General features: G+C 38.2%; 1 protein-coding gene, 2 long non-coding RNA genes and 1 other non-coding gene across 5 annotated transcripts in view; 2 read left to right on the forward strand and 2 right to left on the reverse strand.

Moving 5' to 3' along the window:
* The window catches only part of LOC131301997 (putative disease resistance RPP13-like protein 1), a 40306-nt gene extending 23900 nt beyond the window's left edge, over positions 1-16406 (reverse strand). For both annotated transcript variants that reach the window (XM_058328548.1, XM_058328547.1), the window contains exon 1: positions 16115-16406. In XM_058328548.1, coding sequence (XP_058184531.1) covers positions 16115-16236 — 122 coding nt within the window. In that variant the 5' untranslated portion in view covers positions 16237-16406. The remainder of the gene's footprint in view (positions 1-16114) is intronic.
* On the forward strand, positions 1672-1779 carry LOC131302154 (small nucleolar RNA snoR100). The gene has a single exon (XR_009191628.1). It is a non-coding gene; the product is annotated as a small nucleolar RNA snoR100 (small nucleolar RNA).
* Positions 3214-9287, reverse strand: LOC131302000 (uncharacterized). The gene is made up of 7 exons (XR_009191506.1): positions 9012-9287; positions 8649-8830; positions 8061-8510; positions 7477-7600; positions 6295-6846; positions 4105-4234; positions 3214-3766 (listed from the first exon to the last, which is right to left on the reverse strand). It is a non-coding gene; the product is annotated as an uncharacterized LOC131302000 (long non-coding RNA).
* LOC131302006 (uncharacterized) lies at positions 11727-12420 on the forward strand. The gene is made up of 2 exons (XR_009191513.1): positions 11727-11804; positions 12183-12420. It is a non-coding gene; the product is annotated as an uncharacterized LOC131302006 (long non-coding RNA).
* Positions 16407-16721: the final 315 nt, after the last annotated feature.

Genomic DNA, 16721 nt, shown 5'->3' on the forward strand with positions numbered 1-16721 from the left:
CTTTGCTAGTTGAAAAGGAAATTAAGACTCGTGTGTGTGTATAAAAACTGAAGTTCAACAATCAAAACGTCAATCACACTTAGTAAAAGGAAGGAGCCAAACAAAAATCTCAAGGTCAATTGGTGATTGCATTAAAAATCAAGGTGGTTGGCATCAATAGTTATATTCTATTGGTTAATTTCATATTAGCTATAAGAATGAAAGGCAAGTAATTACTTCACCATATAAAATCAAAATGTTTCCGCGTATAGATGTACTTACACTAGTTGAAAGGAAAGACTCTTGCAACTTGGGTACATGTATTCACCGAAGTTAAACAATCCAAACGTCAATCACACTCGGTAAAAGCAAAGAGAAAGAAAGAAAGAAAGAAATCACACTCTGGTAGAATACAACCAACGTAACAAACTCCATATATAGTGGGAAGAATATGGCAAAATTTTAATTAAAATGTTTCATAATGGCTATGGTTTTGGGGATTTTCTGGATAGCTTTTAAGTAAGGAATGCAAAAGACCCACAACCACACATTTAACCCATGCACTCCTAATGAACTAGCCGACTTCATAACTTTATGAAACAACGGATAAGACATAGGCGTCGAACATGGTTTGAGATTACTCAATTCGCCTTGCAGTCTGCAGCTGCCAACAAAGAACACAGTAGACCGAAATTAAAACCTAAATTCAGAAATACAGTAAAAATCAAATGAAAGAAAGCAACCATACTAATAGTCCCCGGCTGTTGTACAAAATGTTTACAAACAGGGAATTCAGAATACGAATTCTATTACAATTACAAAAATATAATTACAACGGAATGGAAAAATGGATACAGAAATTGCAAACTGAATATGTAATACAGTAGTAAATCGAAACCCGTGTTTCACACGATGTCCTTAAAACAAATTCACTGTCTACCGGAGGGTGTTGAGGTTACCCGGCATCTGTCTCCCAGGATTGATCCAGCTCAGACTGTTTAGGAAATGAATCCCACATTGCTTGGGAGTGGAATGACTTAATAACATCTGAGACCTCTCCACTCATTGCCAATTGGTTTTGAGATGGATATAAAGTTTCTACACGGATCATGAACGTTGGAACGCCACCGAATAACATCTTGGCAAACTAACTCAGCATTTGTCTCTCTCTCACACTATATCAGAATGCTACTCCCTCCGCCCTTTTTAGAGTCCAGTATTCCATTTTGGGTTGTCCATTAATAAATGTCTATTTTGTAAAGTTAATGGGTAAAAGTTGATACATTTTCTATTTTGCCCCTAAAAGTATATTCTATTTTCAAAAGTTAGTGAGTAAAAAGTATAATGATCAATGATATCTCCATAGATGGTAAATATGAAAAGTGAAGATAAAAGTTAATGTGAAAGGTGTAATAATGATGTTTCATTAATTAGTTGAAATTACGAAGCGAAACACTTAAAAATGGACGGAAAGAGTATTGAACTTTTGCGTGAATTGGTGGGGAACTCTATAATGAGATGCTCCTTGTATAGGTAGAACTTGACCCTTGTAATGCGGCTTAGCCTTCAATATGTGGAGTGAATGGCAGATTGAATGGGAAGAAAGCTCCACAATGAATAGGAGAGTAACCCCCACAATGAAGAGGGGAAAAACTCCCATCATGAATATGGGATACCGATACTCTGGACTATCAATGAAAGAAGCATGATAATGTACACATAAATTGATTTGGGTCTCTAAGTCTATTCTCTCTCATGCCATATGACTTTGATTTAGGGGCATGATTTTACAACAAAACGGCCTTGTAGCTCCTCAATTCTTGGAGGTTTAGGGGGGCTACTATTTTAGTGGTATTCTGAGAGCAGTCACTTTGTACATATATTCCCAAAGGTTAGGTCTGTATCCAATCATCCCCCACCCATACCCTCAATGATTGGGAACTAAATGGGTTATGTTATGTTATTATGTTGTATTGGCTTATGCATTGCCAAATAACCCCCAATTCATTCACATTTCCAACCCCGGCAACCGCTCCAAAATTTGGCAAAACATTTGTGTGACCCAAAAATAGTAGATCGATTCTTTCTCCCATTTCCACTGCCCTCTCCCAGGCGACATCAGATGTGCTTTAACCTCTACAGGGAGAATAGTGTACAAGTACGGTTGTCTATCTCTATCCACAAAGACTATAAGACTAGGTTATGCCACCATGCAATCCATTCATAACGTAATTCCAAGGAACATAAATTTGGTTTAAGAGAATTAATATCTACTCTTCCTAAAAGGGAATGACTTTGGTGTCCCCGGTCATTTTGGGGACACCGTAACTTTTGGCATAACAAAACCATTATGAGTATAACCAAAACCCATTATGAATATAACCAAAACCATTATGAGCATAACAGAACCATAGCAAGGCATAACTTATTAGTTATGTCTTGGTTGGTGTTTTGGATATTCCTTGGTTATGCCTTATTTGGGTTTTGTTATGCTTATAATAGGTTTTAGTTATGCTTATAATGGTTAAATTATGCCAAAAATTACGGTGTCCCCAAAATGACCGGGGACACCATAGGATCATCCTAAAAGCCTACTAAAATAATACTGCGAAAACACAAGAGAGAGAATCTTGGATTTTGAATCCAGTTCTCGCATAACCAAGTTTGTATAGTTTCAGTTCACTATTCAGATCAAAATGGTTATTGCAAGGGTTTGCAATTCCTATCAATAATTGCCAATAAACTATATAATCAATAGACTATCACATAGCTCAAACTATCTAACTAGTACGATCCCTGTCAATGCGCTATTCATCTAATTGAGCAATACGTCTTCCAGGCATAACCTATAGGGAATGAATTCGGTGTCCCCAGTCATTTTGGGGACACCGTAACTTTTGGCATAACAAAATCATTATGAGTATAACCAAAACCTATTATAAGCATAACAGAACCATAACAAGGCATAACTTGTTTGTTATGCCTTAGTTGGGTTTGGTTATGCCTTGATTGATTTTTTGAATATTCCTTGGTTATGCCTTGTTTGGGTTATGCTATGCTTGTAATGGGTTTTAGTTATGCTCATAATAGTAAAGTTATGCCAAAAATTATAGTGTTCCCAAAATGATCGAGGACACCATAGCATCATCCTAACCTATATCTCAATCACCCAACTAGCAAACACGAGAACCCATGTATGACCCGTATTCAAGCTTTAGAATACAACACGAAATAGATTGAAAAAGTTGAAATCAATTTCATAGACTGCAAAGGGTTCTTGTCCCATAATCCAAGCTGAATAAGAATACTAGAAACTACTTTAGCAGAGTTATTTGACAGTAAGCTTCAATCTTCACCTTTGAAGGAGTGCATATATAGCCTTACATGTGGCTGCAAGCTCTCGCTGATGGAAACCATGGAGATCTCTTCTTCTTCTTGCTCTTGCCTCTCTCTAGCCTTCTCAGAAAAGTTCAAAACCCGAAAATAGAGCTAGGATTGCTCTTTTATAGTTATTGGGCCTCAAAATACATCAGAAAACGTAAAATAAAACAAAACACAAGTCGCCCGTCAAGACAGGACTGACCAACATCCGGATGGATTTTTCGGCGGGCTCAGCATTGACTTTGCTTCGTTAAGGTCCCTCTGGAAGGCCGTGATTCCTGTCCGGACAGAGCAAGCAAATTCCAACATTTTTTCCTTCTTTGGATCACAATTCAAGCCTCCAATCTCCACCGCAACACTCCAAGAGCCTTTCGGAAACTCCATTTTGCATCCATCAATCTGCAACCTGCAAACCCGTGAAACACATTAAACTCGCCAAGTAATTATATAAAAGAACCAAACAAAAGTAAATTGGAGGGCTTAAATTAAATAAGGCTTCGTTCCAGAAACCTTCTTTAAAAATAAGCACTTATTTTAAATTTTTCAAGCTAAAAAAAATGTACTTATGAAAATAATTTTTCAATTTTTTTTGCACCATAGTAACAAGATTCATATTGCATATTTTTATATTTCAATAAGCTCATTATTTTTAAGCTTGAAAATTACAAAATAAGTAGTTCTGGAACGGAGCCTTTAAATGGCCTCTTGATGAAACACAGACTTTTGAAGTATTTGCATTTATACCTGTTAATGAGAGAAACCTGATTCTCTGTAAGATATATAATAGTTTTCCCACTGACAACACTCTTTAGGGAGATAGGTTGGAATAATAGAAGCTTGCATCAAGGCATGGAAATTGGTAGAACACTAGAGCCTGGAATAGGAATTCATCAAAGCGTCATAAAAAAAAAAAATTAATACTTCCATGCCTACACAGAACAGTTTCTACTTACCCTGCATATTTTAAGATTAAGAGGAATGAGTTTCCACATAGTAAGTGAAACTGATAACAAATGTTTGGTATATAAGTGGAGAATTAATTCAAAGCATAAAGACTATCACTGCACCTACCTAACAAACATTTCCAATTACCTAACAATCAAGTTGTCTTATAGGAGGAGAAGGAGAAGAAGAAGAAGAAACAATCTGACATGTTTATTGCACAGACATTTTATATAACAAATGGCACATTCGGACTTACTCCCTCCTAAGCAACAATGATTGAAAACTTGAAGGTAATAAGCCAAAGGGAAAATTTCAAAATGGCACCTGAATTTTGGACTCAATGTCCCATGAACACCTAAACTTCACTTTATTTCAATCAGGTATATGTGCTTCACAAAACCCCCAAATTGAGGCTCCTAACCTCATATTCCGTCTATAATGTGATGAAAATTTCTGACGTGGTGTTGTTCTGCCGTTAAGTGCCCCTTTGGCATACAAAGGTAGCCCCTAAAGCTGTAGAGAATCAAATATCTCTCTCTCCCCTCCCATTCACAAACACCTCCCACACACCCTTCTCCGCCACCACCCACCCCCATCGGTCCACAAATTCAAAACCCTTAAAGCTTGATGGGTCCCCCTCTTTGGCAGCATAGTTGCTGCCATAACCACATTGGATAACTTCACTGATCGAGCTCCAGATACTCTTATTGGTGGTGACATAGAGGAGGCATGATTTCACTGGTTGGAATCTTCTATTCAGTGATTTCACTTTGACCAAATCGCCGCCATCTGGCATGAAATTCCGGCCACAGCTAAATGCCTCAAAACCAGTCCTAAACAACTCATCACACCCACTTCTCAACTCCCTTCTCCAATGGCTATCCACCTCTGTTTTTTAGGGATTTGGGTTGTGGAGAAGGTGGATTTTTTCTTCTGTTTTTGAGGGAAAATCTGATGGGAACTGGCGCAGTGAAACACCGCCGAGTTGGTCGTCATCAGCCAGAGCCTTCTTCTCGCCTTCGCGTTGGTGAAGGCTTTTTCTGGTGGGGCTTACGGTGGCCACCGTGTGGAGTAAGGGCGGAGTCCGATCGGTCGGATGGATATAAGGCTGACGGCCATTTCTTTGTGTATATGAAGGTAGTGGGATAGTGATTTGGGAGGGTCCAAAAGTAGAGTGTTGAGAGAGAGAGAGAGAGAGAGAGAGAGAGAGAGAGAGAGAGAGAGGGAGGGAGGTTGGTGGTCACCGATTGGTGTGTGTGAGGGAGAATAGGGTTTTGATTTGGGGAGGAGAGGGTTTTGATTGTCTGCAACTTTTGGGGGTTACTATTGTGACAAAAATGCCAAGTCACCACAAATTGGACAAAATATGACTGTAGGTGTTTAAATTACGGAAATTTTAATCACAAGAAAGATTTGCAGGGAATCACGCAAGGAAAAACACGTTTGGGCCCATTCTGGGTCTCACAAAAATCTAGAAAAATTTCCATAAATTTTTGAATATTATTTTGTGGGGACTGGTAAAAAATCAGCTTTAACGGATATCGGTAAGAATTACTTTTGGATTCATAGGGCGAAACTGCTCAATTCGCCCCTATGAATCCAAAAGTAATATTTACCGTCATTACCGAGGTCTGCTGGAGCTGATTTTTTATAGGGCCCCATAAAATAATATTTAAAAATTTATGGATATTTTCTAGATTTTTGTGGGACCCATTAAAATTAGGGGGTTTTGTAAGTACTGGTGTTTAATTAAAATAAACTAATTTATGGGACATTTAGGTCAAAGTTCAGGTGCCATTTTAAAATTTCCCCCAAGGCAAATACTCAAAGTTATAAGACAAAATGATCCTAACAAAGGGTAATAGCACTTAGTATATGAAGCCAACTCTCTATGGGCACATGCGCGCAGAGGTGTGTAGTACTAGGTGTGGGAAGAACCAAATTTAATTGGTGAATACTTCCAAATGATTTCAAAAGAGCTATGGCTACCTGAAGTATAAAGACACTGATTGATTGACAAGCACTTCATTCCAACAGACTTTGATGCTTCTCGTGCTTAGTCTGGGCCAAGTACTTCAAACTCAGAACCCAATAGAAAGCTCAGCAGATTTCAAAACTCAAAGGCATTAAGTATGCAACTATCGTACATTAGCTTCCGGAAGAAATGGAAAAAACAAAAACATTTTTGTCACTGAAATAGAGTAGATTTGGAAACAGTCTATAGTACGAGAAGACAACTTCATACCTTCAGGTAATCCTCGTCATTCGGATGAGATGCCACATATGAATATTAGTTTAACAAAATATACTTTGTTCAAAAACATGACTCAAATTCTTTTCTTTTTTTTTTCTTGTGTCTGTGACTGTGAGAGAGAGAGAGAGAGAGAGAGAGAGAGAGAGAGAGAGAGGGAGAGAGAGTATACCAATGTGATAGTAGCTTAAGCACTTGCAGAATTGTAGTTTGCCAATCCTGAGCAACACATGATCTTTGTGAACAAAAACAATTGATCAACATAATCCTTTCCATGCATATACCATGCTCTGCACTTGAACATGCAAAATTTTTTACATGACAGAGTGATGAACATATCTAATTTGTACTTGAACCAAATTCCATCATAAAACGAAGAAAAATAGGGAAGGGCAACAATACTCAATAAATACATCGCTACATGCTGGAAGTAACAAATCCGACACACAAGTAATTTGTCAAACAAGGAGACAAATCAAACCATGACCAAGGTGTTATGATTCGACATGTCAAATTAACACAAGAAAGCCTTCTACAACTATTCACAAAAGAGCAATAATTAGGCATAGTTCTAACACCATTGATTGTCAGGTGACTTCAAATTGTTGTAGAAAATATAAATCCCATCTATTACTATCCTACCAAAAATACCTGTGGAAAAACCTGTGCTACAAGGCATTTCCTGCGATACTATCATGCAACTTTCCGTTGGCTTAATAGGAAGCTCAATTACAAAGCTACAAGAATACGTAGCTGGTGTATATGATCTCTTCCGGGAAATAAAACTTTTTGATTGAAAGCCAAATGTTAAAAATGTACAGCTTACACCCAACTCTTTTTTTGAAGTTAAGAGGGTGGGAATTTCATTTGAAGAGTGGCACCACATGTATTCCCGGGAGTACCATGGCAAGGTAACTTACATTGATCGATGAACTCATGTTCCTTCAATGATTTGGCATCATCAGAAACTAGTAGATTCTCAAACTCATATGAAATGCGAACTTTACAACAGACATGAGGAATTGATCTTCAAAACCTAAAATCCTGCAGAAAAGGATTAAACATTTAGCTTGGGCCTGATATATTGGAAATTGGATAGTTTTCAGATAAATTTGGCTTTCCTCATAAATTCAACAGCTAGAGACTATGGGAGTTGCTATCTTATAATAATAAATTCAAGTTAACTCTCCATAAATAGAAACATAATACGATTGAGGCTGGCTATTTGGACATGAAGCCCTAGTCTGACGGCTATAAACATTGATATTTAGGTCATTAGATATCATATTTTTGTGGCATCTTGGGAAGATTTTATGAAATTAGACTTGTCGGCCAATGGACATCATTGGGAAACCAAATTTTGTCAAGCAGATTGCGGGCAAAATATTTCCATTAAGATAATGAATGGAGTACGATGATGCGGCTGACTTTGAAGGTGGGCAGGGAAGAGTGTTGTACACAGGAAAGGAGTACATAGCAAAGTAGAGTAGGGGCAAGGGGTCACCTGCTCTGAGAACAGGATTGTGGGGGCCGGCCTTAAGTCTTGTAATTTGTCTTGATTCCTCTGTTCAGTTGATCTTGTACCACAAGCAGAGTTGGGTGGAGGGTAGAATTCTGATGCTATCGCAAGCAACCAGACAGTTGCCTCCATTGTATGTCTGCTGCTAATGCAATTTCTGAGGGATTTTGATGGAAAAGTTGTCTTTCTTTGTGTTGGAAGGGAACAGTGCTTTAGTTTCTGAGGGATGTGTTGGTTGGAGGTGATCACAGTGTGAAGCACGGGATTCATTGGGATTGGCAAGGGCACATTCGGAAAGGAAAGAGTAGAAAACACCTTCGTGTAAAGACAGCTTGGATTGCTCTGCAACTGCATTCTGCAATGCTACTTTGGCACTAGTCACTTGGATTTCCCAGTTAGACCTCTCGCCTTCAGCAGCAACTATTTGGATGCAACCTTCAATTCAAATCATTTGATAAAATTCTTTGAACACAAAGTGTTTCCATAAAAGAATTCAAAGAAAACAAGAACATGTGAGGGAAAAATTGCTTTACAAGAAACGTGAAAGATCGATGTGAGAGAGGAATTAAAGACCTGATCCATCCTATTAGAGTGAAGCAGTAAAGGAATGCAAGGTGGTTGTGCATTGTTTCTCATTGTTTAGGTGAAAGCCTTAGGACCATAGCAAGCTGGAAATTCTGTGGCATGCAGCCGTTCGCCACCAACTGATCAAGTTTACTTGGGACCCCTTAATGATACGAGATTTTATGTTGCAACTGCAGTGACAATACATCTGTTAGATTTCGGTTGGTATTGTGTATCCCACGCAGATTAGTGAAGTAATATATCTGAGCTATGCTTAATCGGGATCGCAAAAATGTTAACCAAACACTGAATATTTGGATACTCATTCCAGTCAAATAAAAGGGCCCATAGTGTATACCAATGTCCTCTTACCTGGTGAACTTGTGCCAGCTCGACAAACATGGGAGCCAATTCAGTCTCTATGTGTGTAATATTCTCATATCCATTAGCGAATATCAACCAATCTGTTTAAGAAGTAGCATAGTAAAAGAATAGGAAGCTACAATGGGCAGGTCTACCACAAAAAATGGTCCCGACTCCGAGTAAAATTCACATAACTTAACCTAGTAAGTTGTAGCCTTGTAGGCCAGTATTTCTATAAAATGTGAACTCTAGTATCCATATGTGAAGAGTTCAATTGCTGCCAAAAACTACATACCTTCAAATCGTAATTGCCATTCCAAAGAAAAACACAAGGCTTTAAGTCCCTGCGCAGAACATTTGCTGAATTGACGTATTTCAGCCCTCTAATGATCTGATAGGAGAACTACTGAATAGAAATTGAAGTTGTGATTATTCCTAAATTGACAAACACAATAAACCATACACAAGGGAGAAGAAGGGAGAAGGGAAAAGGAGAGGAATAAGACAGTGCATATACATGCTTTCAAGGAAAATGCAAAGTGCAGCCGACTGGGTAGTGGTTAAGGTATCAGTCTGTAGGATTGCTGGATACAATACTGCAGTGGTGATAAGATATTTAGGCCTTTAAATGTGGTGAATTTTAAAGTGCGGACAACCAAAAAAATAAACTCATCCAAGGCAGAAGAAAGAAAATAAAAAGGAAAACAAGGAGCATAACAAGATAGCAATTTATATGTTTGATATATTACTTTAGAAGGAGCTATGAAAAATAGACCCGGCAATGCTCCTCGACAATATTTGATTGATGAAAAAGGATAATCGATAACGCATTAACACTATAATTTCTATCTCAGGATTCTAAGACTAGCTCACCTATTTAACATTATTTCTAGCATCATTTTTGTGCAATCAAACACTGAACTCCTAGATCAAAAGCCTCAATTTAACCTACCTTAACAAACATTGATTTCTTCAAGAAGCGCTTAGATCGAAAGCTTTTTTTTTTCAATTTGCAGTCAGCCAGGTGGCAATCATTCTCCAAGAACTCAAGGCTAAAACAACTAAATGTGCAGAACAGTGTCAAAAATATATATGAGCAAGTAAGACCTTTGAGAACCCAAGTCATACCATGAGTTTGTCAGACAGACTTTGCATACGCATTGTGTCAAAGACTCAGGAATCAAAAACACTTAGAAAATGGTGCAAAAGGGGCAAAAAGAAAAAGAAGCCTCATAGCTAATTTGTTCTCTAGTCTTACAACATTGTGCAAAGAGGTGCCAGTGCACTTTAATTCAATTCGTAGGATGCGTCATCAAGTTCACCTTGAGAGTTTTTAGTTTCTATACTGAGTGCTCAGTGAACACGACAACAGGGTACTAAAACCATTAAAATTCACGGGATGTAAATACATCAAGAGCTAAATAGTTAAGAACTACTTTCTTCAACAGAGTTCACTGATTTACTGCAGAGGCCTCACAAATCGTAATCTCCACCACTTTCTTCAACAGGGTTCTAAAACAATTAAAAATGCACTAGCACACACTTCAATTCAATTCTTAAGATGCGTCATTAACTGATTCTCGGAAATTTTCAGTTTGTATGTACAATGAGTGGTCAGTTACTCGAAGAACATGTTACTAAAACCATTTCACTTACAGGATTTAAATACATAAGGAGCTAAATTTTTAAGAACTATTTTCTTCAACAGAGTTCGCTGATTGAGGCCTCACAAATCGTAACGGCTGTAAGATTGAGAGAACACAACCACTTATTGACATTGAAAGACTAATCAGTCTGAAAAAACGCAAACAAAAAGAAGATGCAGAAATTGGTAAATTACCTGATTGGCAGGGAACTTTCATGCTTTATCTGCATGGAGAGGGTACACTTCAGCTCCACTGTATTTTCCTTTCGTCTGAAAGCCCAAGAATCACACCAAATAATTAGGTCAGATAAAAAATTTCATGGATTATTTCACATACGCACATGGACAAGACACATCTGTGTGGCCGTATGTCGTAATCCTGTAGAGAGAGAGAGAGAGAGAGAGAGAGAGAGAGAGAGAGAGAGAAGAAATCAATAAAACATGCAATTCGAAGAATAAAGTTACCTATTTCAATGCATGGGATATAAGCAATCTCTTGCCAATCTTCGCCGATTCCCTTTTCGCATCTTTTCTCAAGAAGGGGACAGTTCCGTATGCGCAAAGATTTCAGAGATGAAAGGTTGCCCAGCCACCCCGGCATAGATTCCAACCCACTGAAATCCCAAATTTCCATATCTCTCTAGACAGGGAAAAGCTCAAGTTGATCGGGGAGAGACTTCACCTCTGGCCATCCCCATAATTCTAGATCCTCCAGGGAGGTGAGATGGCTCCGTGGTGGTGATGCAGCACTTGTGGAGGGCCAGGGGAAATATCTGTACTCTTCTCCGAATTCACCTATACTCAATCCTTGAAGGCTGGTGGTGCAAAACAGCCCCTCCTCCCAACAACTCCCCCAATTCGGACTGGATACAATCCACAGGTGATTGAGGGATGTGAGGCTGCGTAATGCATCCTGGATTAATGGGTGTCTGTAACTTTGTACAGCAAAGTAGCAAAATGTATCTACAAGGGTTGTAGAAGCGCGTCCGGTAAAAACGTCAACTTCGGGCAATATTGAATCCAAAGTTCCTGTAGGGATGTCGAGCCGCTGAATGTTGCTTCTGTTTGTCAATTGGACCCAACAGGTTATGGCAATGATACGAGTATATTTGTTACTTCTCTAGAAACCCTAGGTTTTCTGGCTCATAATTTTTTCAGTAATGCTACACGCACAGCAAATGTGAACAGATTTTGTGCACAGATTTTTTGTGGGGCCCACTACGGGTTCCACACAAATAATTCGAGCCGTTCATTAAATGTAAAACATTTTTTCAAAGGCCTCCACAAAAAATCAACTCAATCCGATACTCATAGATGCTTGATTCAATCATTTAACTTTTCATTCGAATCTCAGGATAATGAAAAGTTAAATGATTGAATCAAACACTTATAGATATCGGATTGAGATGATTTTTGTGGAGGCCCTTAAAAAAATGTTTTACATTTAATGAACGGCTTGGATTATTTGTGTGGGACCCGTAGTGGGCCCCACAAAAAATCTGTGCACAAAATCTATGCACATTTGCTGTGTGTAGCATTACTGTATTTTTTTCCTTAGTTATTTTCTGATCTCCTCTCTTTTTTTCACAAGTTCCAAACGAAGCATTGGAGATTCACTGGGTTATTTATTTATTTATTTAGCAAATCTTCTTTTAAAGCTCCGTCTGTTTGGACCGAAATATCTTCTGCAAAACTATTGTCCCAATTTAGGAACTTTGTCCACATAAACTTGGGAGTAAAATGTTTTATCCCAACAGAAGGAAAATGGCTTACGATAAAAATCAGAAAGTTAAATTACGTACTTCCATCTTAAAGACGAACTAGCTTGCCAACCCCGGCCATCTCATAATCTTAGTGAACGTCAAGATCTTGGCAACAAGTTATGGTTTAGACAACACCAATCTTGTACCTAAACCGTACACAGTTTCAGTAACATTCCACCATAAACTAATAAAAGAATTTATTGTTCAGTTGGAGTCAATTAAGGTAGTGATTGGAGAAAATTGAATGACTTTTGGTGTATATGTCGAAGTAAAATAAATTAAAAGGGGTGGAAAGTAAAGGAAGAGTATATTTTTTCTGCAGGATATGTGCATGTGAAAGAGATGCACACCGGTGCGGTGTGTGTAAGTTTGTGTGTGGTACTAAAAAAAAAAATAGTACTAAATAAGTTAGGGGATGAGTCAACATGGCACTTTGGTAGTGAGACTAATTTATTTGGTGGAACGAATAAAAAAAAACGAATGGAGGAAACTGAAGTTTCGTCCTTTTAAGACCGATTTGTGGTGGATTCTTTTGAGTGTATGGTCATAATATTGATAAGGGTTAGGAAATAGAAAACAGGGAAAATATACTCCTTTCCAAAATATTTGTCCGGACAGCAAAACGAGGATTAAAGAAAATGCATTTCTTTTAAGAAAAAATTCAAACTTTTTGTATAAATTAAAAGAACTCGTCAAGATTTAGAAAATTGTTGAAAAAATTTTAAATTTTTCTTGCAAAACTTGAATTATTTTTACATACTCGTTTTGCGGACCGGACAAATATTTTGGGACGGAGGTAGTATATATGTAAGGTGGTAAAAGTGAGCAGGTGTTCCAATTTCGATTGGAATTTAAGTTTACTGAGTGCACCCAAACCACGCAGAATAAAATTAATTCACACACTTGTTCGCATGTATAAACTTTTATGTAAAAATATTTTGCATCAACACAAACGAGCCTAAAGTAGCAGTATTTTTAAATCCACATCTTCCTGTACAAGCTGGGACTGATCATACCTCATTTTTTTAGTAGTTATGATGAATACAACACACTGTAATAAGTAAATGCTGAATGGATAACACATTACCTGGAATAGTTATCAACTTGGGGCAGTCATGGATAAATAACTTGTGGAGATGAGGGAAGCACTCTGTCATACTCGTGGCAATAACAGGAAACGATGAAATGTCTAACCATTCTTCTAGCTGAGGCATATAAGAAAGTTCGAATTCCTTTAATGCTGGAAATACTCTTGCAGTTGCTACCCCACTGCTACTGCAACTACCAACAATCCTTTCATCTGATCCATAAAATATGGGACCAATACGCTTCAAGTTATGCAAACCCTCCAGTACAATAATCGCAAGATGCGGAAGGTGTCCGAGAGCGGGGACTTGCTCACATAATCTGCAGTCTTTCAACTCGATCTTCACCAAATTTTGAAGCAAGCGGGCATTTGTACTCATCCACGACGCCCATCTTCTTCCGCCAAAATTTGTAAGAATTAGTCCCTTAATATTCCGATGAGGCTTGAGTCCTTCTAACACATCCTCATGGTTATTGTTGGACTCTTCAAGGACTTCAGAGTCTTCAAGGTCTCCGTACCAGTGCAATTGCAACTCTTGAATGTCTGATTTTTCTAATATTTTAGCCTTCTCTGCTTCTTCCTTGTCTTTCACATGCTGTAGATCATACACATGCAATCTACCACTTAGTTTGCTTAAGCTACCCAACTCCTCAATTCTATGGCCAATCTTTTTACCCACAGCAAAAAATGGTAATGTTTGCAAAGATGTCAACTATCCTATCTTCTTTGGCATCAATTTCCTCTTATCATTATAATTATCTTCAAGATAGAAATGTCTCAAGCTAACCAAGTTGTGAAAACCTTTTGGAAGCTTTTTTAAAGACCATGGCAGCTTCAGTGTCTGCAAATTGTAGAGCTTGGTGATAATATTTGGTACTTTCACAATAGAAGACTTACTGAGGTCAAGGAATCTTAAATGTATGGACTTGGATATTGAACAAGATTCTTCTTCCACAAGAGATTCTTCTTCCACCCTAGATTTTGCTAAACGCAGGGCACGAATACTCTTAAAATCTTTGGTGTGTTGGGGAAGATGTTCCATTAAAAATAGTGTCTTCAGTTTTTCAACATTTTCTTTTGGAATACCTAACTGTTTTTCTTCCCTTAAAAACAAACACAGATGTTGAATATCAGGATTGTTCTTTACCTCACTAGCTTCCAAAGTCAAACAAGTACCTTGTGAGACATGGAGTGCAAGATCATGTACAAGATCATGCATCTTGCAACTTGTGATATTGTTGTACTCGTCAAATTCCACTTCTTGGAATAACGAATTAAGCCATAAAGTATTAAAATACTCATTGCCTAACTCTTCCATTTCCAACTTGCTTTTTGAAGAAGGTTGAAGATATCCTAGACCCATCCAAAGTTGAATCAACTCATCCTTTGAAATGACATGGTCTTTTGGAAAAATAGAACAATATGCAAACGATTGTTTCAAGGATGGTGACGGTAAATGGTCGAAGCTAAGCCTCAATATTGTAAGAATTCTATCTTTACTTTTTGGGGAACTCCATATATAGTTCACTCTTCTCGATGGACTCCCAGTCTTGTTCATTCAGCTTTGAGTAAAGAAACCACCTAATACGTTTATCGCTAATGGCACACCCTTACACTTTGCTACCAATCTTCTACCAATATCTAATAAAGTTTGAGTTTCTCTTGGACCTCCATTAGCAAATACTTTATTCCTAAACATTGTCCAACAATCCTCTTTCGATAATTCCAACAACTCATGGGTGCAAGACGGTAAATCTTGCAGTGCTTGTATGACTTCCCTACTACGGGATGTAACTAAAATTCTGCTTTCCTCAGAGCCACCGATATCTATCAAAGAATTTCTCAGTTCTGACCATAAATCTGGATCCGTATTCCAGACGTCATCTAATACAAGCAAGTATTTTTTTCCATTAAGTTCTTTTCGAAGCTCTCTCAATACTCCTTGCCTATTTTGTATATTAGATTTCTTTCCAGTAAGAGATTCCACCATCTCATTCAATAGCTTATCTACCTGGAAATTATCAGATACACAAATCCACATTCTCTTGTCACTCTTATCACTCATATCACAAAAGTTCTCCATAACTTTAGGCTGTTTGTAAACTACCCGCGCAAGAGTTGTCTTGCCTAGCCCAGGCATTCCTACAATGGCAATGACGCGTAAAACACCTTCTACTTTCGATCCAATAACATATCCATCACTACCGAAACATCACCATCCCTCCCCACAATTGTTGTATCACCTATGGAAGGTCCAGTGTTCCTGAATTCCATAGGTTCAACAGTACTAGGACCTATGAGTTGCTCAACCGATTTAAGACCAACATCATTTGTTGCTTTACAAATTCTATCTAGCACTTTGTTGATGTTATTGACCTTATTAGCCATCTTGAAACGAAACGACAACGAATTGGAGGGGGAGAAAAAATTGCACACCTTATTCTTCATCCGGTTTTGTACCTCAATCTTTCTTCGAAGAGCTTCATAGGCCAATTCATCCAGCTCATTCTCGGCATCGCAGATTGCATCCTTGAGTCTCTTTAGCCATGTCATCATAGCATGTGATGTTATTTTCCGGTTCTCAGCATCATGTAACAAATCCTAAATGATTTCCAACCTTTTGCGGAGTTTTTCGAGGTCTTCCTTGAAACCCCATGCCAGGTTAATCTGATTGGTTGCGAGGGGAAGCAAGCTACCCAGGACAGCATCGGCTGCAGGGATGAGCAAAGCCTCAGCCATGTTTTTCTTATGAAAACAGAAATTGGGCTTTGAAGAAAGAAAAAAAAAGCTTAGTGAGCAATATGATAATACAATGTTAAAGAGGAAGTGTTGTGATTTCCACAGATCGAGGTTTAGAATTATATGGTGGAGGAGGACTTTTCATGTTCGAAGTCTTCTCTGGTCATTTCCAAAAATTAAGCTTTCAATGCTTTTGTGCAGGTACGTAGCTTTTAAGAAACCATCCCGATCATGTGGGGAAAGTTGGCCTTTCATATGAACGAAGGCTCAATTTTTTTTTGCCATAGTTTATACATCAGAGGGGTTTAGCGGGGGTTAGTACGTTAGTCAACGGGGGTTTAGAGGTTATCCATAGCCTCTGAACTCTAAACCTGCTCCTCATGGGGCTCGAACACTAGTCATTACTGGGGAGACACATGAGCAAACCAACTAAACTAAACTTGATTTCTCAGAGGCTCAACGTTCACCATGGTAGCTTTCATGAC

This window comes from Rhododendron vialii, chromosome 9a, assembly GCF_030253575.1.
Source record: "Rhododendron vialii isolate Sample 1 chromosome 9a, ASM3025357v1".
Taxonomy (NCBI): domain Eukaryota; kingdom Viridiplantae; phylum Streptophyta; class Magnoliopsida; order Ericales; family Ericaceae; genus Rhododendron; species Rhododendron vialii.